This window comes from Vigna unguiculata, chromosome 7 (assembly GCF_004118075.2).
Source record: "Vigna unguiculata cultivar IT97K-499-35 chromosome 7, ASM411807v1, whole genome shotgun sequence".
Lineage (NCBI taxonomy): Eukaryota > Viridiplantae > Streptophyta > Magnoliopsida > Fabales > Fabaceae > Vigna > Vigna unguiculata.
The window spans coordinates 32,695,592-32,699,926 of NC_040285.1; the positions used below are offsets into that span (position 1 = coordinate 32,695,592).

The window sequence follows — 4,335 nt, forward strand, 5'->3', positions numbered from 1 at the left end:
AAGCTAAATTGTTTCTTCTGCCATTCATATTTACTCTGCAAAAGAAACAAATCAGATAATGCATAATTTTGTAATCAAACTGCAAATGAGATGTGCACCATAGGAATGTGGGAGTTCAAATAAAACTCACTCATGGGACAGAAATACACAACGACCCTTTCCTTCTTTTAGCATAAATCAGGTAAGAGAACAAAGGCACCTTGCAACTTTTTTGGGTTGAAATCCTCATTTCTAATGCAATGAAGAAAGTAAAATAAAGTTACTGGCACTAATGAGCCAATAGTCGTGGTGCAGTGGACCTTCTCAGCATGGCAAAACAATGTGAGCACCCAAGAACATACAAATCAAAATTGATTCCCTTCAAGAATCCCACAATTTAAAAGAGTAAAAACGTAACAAACCATAATACTAGATCCCAAGTGAGTAAAAACATTCCAAAATGAAAATAGTGTTCCATCACGGAAAGTTTTTTAGTTTCCGTGTTGTGTCAATCTGCGTAGCTTACATACGAACAAAATTACAAATTTCATTGGCATAAAGGAAAACCAAGTAACAGTTTGCTTCTATTCGTAAGGAAACAATCAATACAGAAATTTAGATGATGAAATGTTACAAACCACATCACACTACAACCAAAGCTGAAAGAAATGCAAGCGAAAAGATAGCACTAGTTGATTTGAGTTCAACCTACAGAACTAAATATTTCCTCACTACTGAGAAAACTACAAACATTAAGTTCACAAGCACCAACCCACCTTGAGAGTGAAATAAATAGGTATACGTACAACAATGGCATTTTTTGAAGCATATCTATTCTACTAAATATTGAATATTTCCCATTTACATTCTATTATCGCTTATGACTAATATTTAATCAAAGATTAGTCTGTCACTTCACTGATCTTCGGAAATATTTAGTAATATGGGTAAGAGATTGGGCTACTTCTATCAAAGCGGCGTGACCTATTACGGCTAATGCTATCCAATGTTGCCCCAAAAGCTCTCCTGCTGTATTCATAATTGTTGCCACTATAGTGAGATCCATTCCCACTAGTTACACGAATAGGAGGAACTGGCATTGGAATTAAAACAAAAAACAAAATTGCTCAGCAAAAGTTATGTTTTAGTAACATTCTTCTACTGTCAGTAAAATATCAATCTAGGCGTGAAATTTTTTTAGCAGGTTAGTAAGACTACAATACACTACCTTGGGAATAATTTACTGCATAATCTGAATATCGGTCAGAAGTTGATAGCCTGGCAGGGTGCTGAAAATTTTCTGAATTATTTATTGGGGCTGCATGTGGCCTTGGTCTTTGAGAAGAATTTGATGTGGGGGTAGTTGCTGTAGAGCCATTAAGGGTAGTTTTGTCTCTACCAGATATCTGTTTATAGGCGGACAGTGCATGTCATAAACAAAGCTAAATACCAGGACAAAATTTACGGGTAAAAGAAAACAAAAACATGAAATGTGCAAGGAAAACATCCAAACTCTGAAAAAATTGGAATATTTCATTAATCAGTAAAAAGAGCCATGGAAGCTTGTGCGAAGAAATGTTTGAAAATAAAAAAGAACCAGGAAAAAAATGCACGCGAACAAAAAATAAGATATGGTAGAGATTTAATGGTTAGAGCATCCATTTAACCTAAAGAGGGCATCCATTTAACCAAAAGACCTACTGTAACAAAATGTAGAAATAAGGGACCAACGGAAAGGAAATTAAGTTGATGGCGTCTATTGCCCATAAAGCTTAGAATGAATGTACACACAATTTCCTATGTTATTTTGAAAGAACAAAACACAGAATAAATCCATGTTTCCATACCATTCAAACACATCTACCAAATACACCCAAAAAGTTAAAAGAGGTGCATCCATGATCCTATAAACCCAGTTACAGCCAAATACTACAAGGCTGCATATTTTGCAAACTTCCACTCAATGCTAAATTTTCAATTAACAATTTAAAATTAAGACTAAAACATAAATAGTTCTTAACAGGCTGAAAGCAAAGATGTTGAGAACATACTGCAAACTTGAGTGTTCTGTTATAGAGAGTCACAAGGCCCGAGAAAAGTCGGACAGCATAGTCTGCACTCTCCTCAGTTTCATATTCTGCAAAGGCATAGCCTTTCGGTTTCTCAGTTTCCTTATCTTTAGGAATGTGCAAATCTACCACTCGTCCTGCTTGGATTAATATATCATACAAGACCCTCTCTGTCACCCTCTCATCTAGATTGCCTGAGTCAAATAGAAGTAACCAAATCAGCACCCTGCTATTATCTATATACTTGTGCATAAATCCAGTTATCCAGAAGCAATTAAAAACTTATATTTACAAAAATAATAAACATCTAAATCAACCGAATTGAAATCCAGTTAAAGAATCCCCTGATAATAATAACATAAATGCCAGTTTGGATAGACAAGTAAAAGTACAACTTTAGGCTGTAAAGACAACTGAGAGTAAAATGAAATACAATCTACCATGGTAGTAGTGAAACATCAGATCATGTTAATATTACTACGCACATTTATCAAAGAATAACTTCTATCAATTAAACCTTCCACAAAAAAGAGATTATCATGTAGTACTTTCCTTCTTTCCTCTTCAATTTAAGTTTTATATTCAATTAGAATAAAAGCTATTGGTAGAATGCTTTATTTGTTGGTGTATGATGTCCCCAGTAGCTAGAAAGAAATGTTCAAGCTTTCAAGGGAGTACCTGAACTCGCAGGTATGCTTTGGGCCATATCATTAGTTAATTTCTACATTCTACAGTGTAGTCACATCGGTAGATTTAGAATAAGTATAGTAATATTTTTAACTGATGATATTGTTCGATTCCCTTTATTTCCTTAGTTAATTATCCCTATAAATTAGTCTAAGGTCTTTCTTTTCCTTCCTATGTACACTCCTTGACTTTCCTTCCAACAAAATCTTCTACCACAACAAAAAATCCTATCAGTACATGTTCTCTAAAATAATATAGCATACAGAAAATGTGATGAATCAACTTAATCTTCAACTTCTCCCCCTTCAAAAACATATCACCATACAAAGTATCACAATTCACTCTATTTCTCACAAAATTTAAACATAACCTTTGTTTCAAACAAGTTAAGAACACATCATACGTATCAACCACTTTGTTTCAAACACATGTGAAAGATATTGAAAACGGCAAATATGTTCTGCAATGCTCCTAATACATTCAATACTCTTCCCAAACTACAAACGAAGAAAATTGCTTTACTCCAGTTAAGGTAACAGAAAATCTTCAATGGTGACTACAATCAGCAGTACAAGTTGTAACATGCTACCCAAAAACACAGACCGAGGAAAGCAGGAGAAAGCAAAACAAAAGATTTTGAAAAAATAAAAAATTAAAGATACCCTAAACGAAATTCTAAACCACTCACAATTCCACTAAAGTTGACATTTGACATGTTAATTCGCGACAAACTGAAGTAGACCTTTCTATGACATGCATAAGCTATAAACATCACACACAAAATACAGACACTGAGAATCACATGCTAAAACCCTAATTTATCTCTCTTAGTTGGCGAATGCCTCCTTAAAATGTTTAAATTCAGGTCATCTAATTGAATATTTCAGAGAAAACACATAACTATGTAACAATATTGAATAGACAAAAAAACTGTACAAAACTCTAAAGAGACTGAAAGTAAAAAAAAGTGAGTTTACCTATGTAAACACTGCAATTGGAGTTGCCAGACATAGTCGTATCTGGATCTGACGAAGTTCAATCCCCAGAGGACGGTGCAGAAAGTCTTCTTCAACTTCCGGGGAGGAAGATCAAGTTAACGAGAAAGAGAGAAAGGTTTGTGCTCTGACTACAGCAAGCACGGGTAGTTGAAGAGAGAAGGGATTAGAGCAAATAAAAACACTTATCTCAAAATTGGTGGTGAATTGGTGAAGCCCATGCCAGAAATTATTCAATAATCTAAGATAATAATTTCAGATTTATTAAAATGGTAAATTGGGTGATATGCACAATTATCTAAAATATATTATTCAATCACTAATTATTTTCAAACCATGTGTGATTGATGAGAAACACTGGGGAGAATAAATTCTTAAATATCTCTTACTAATTTATCTAAATTTCAGTAGATGTTTTTTTATCTATATTTATTATAAAGATTAGGACTAATGAAAATAATACATGTCATTCAGTCAAATATGATAAAAAGATTGAATGATACTTTATGATTTCTTTTTATATTTTATATTTATTTTATAATTTATAACATATTCATTTATATATATATATATATATATATATATATATATATATATATATAAAC

At 33.1% G+C, this 4,335-nt stretch overlaps 1 protein-coding gene across 1 annotated transcript; it reads right to left on the minus strand.

Moving 5' to 3' along the window:
* Nucleotides 1–432: 432 nt before the first annotated feature.
* LOC114189922 (splicing factor 3B subunit 4) lies at nt 433–4,048 on the minus strand. The gene is made up of 4 exons (XM_028078649.1): nt 3,713–4,048; nt 2,031–2,242; nt 1,208–1,385; nt 433–1,072 (listed from the first exon to the last, which is right to left on the minus strand). The coding sequence occupies exons 1-4, from the start codon at nt 3,744–3,746 to the stop codon at nt 915–917; spliced, it is 582 nt and encodes a 193-aa protein (XP_027934450.1). The 5' UTR covers nt 3,747–4,048; the 3' UTR covers nt 433–914.
* Nucleotides 4,049–4,335: the final 287 nt, after the last annotated feature.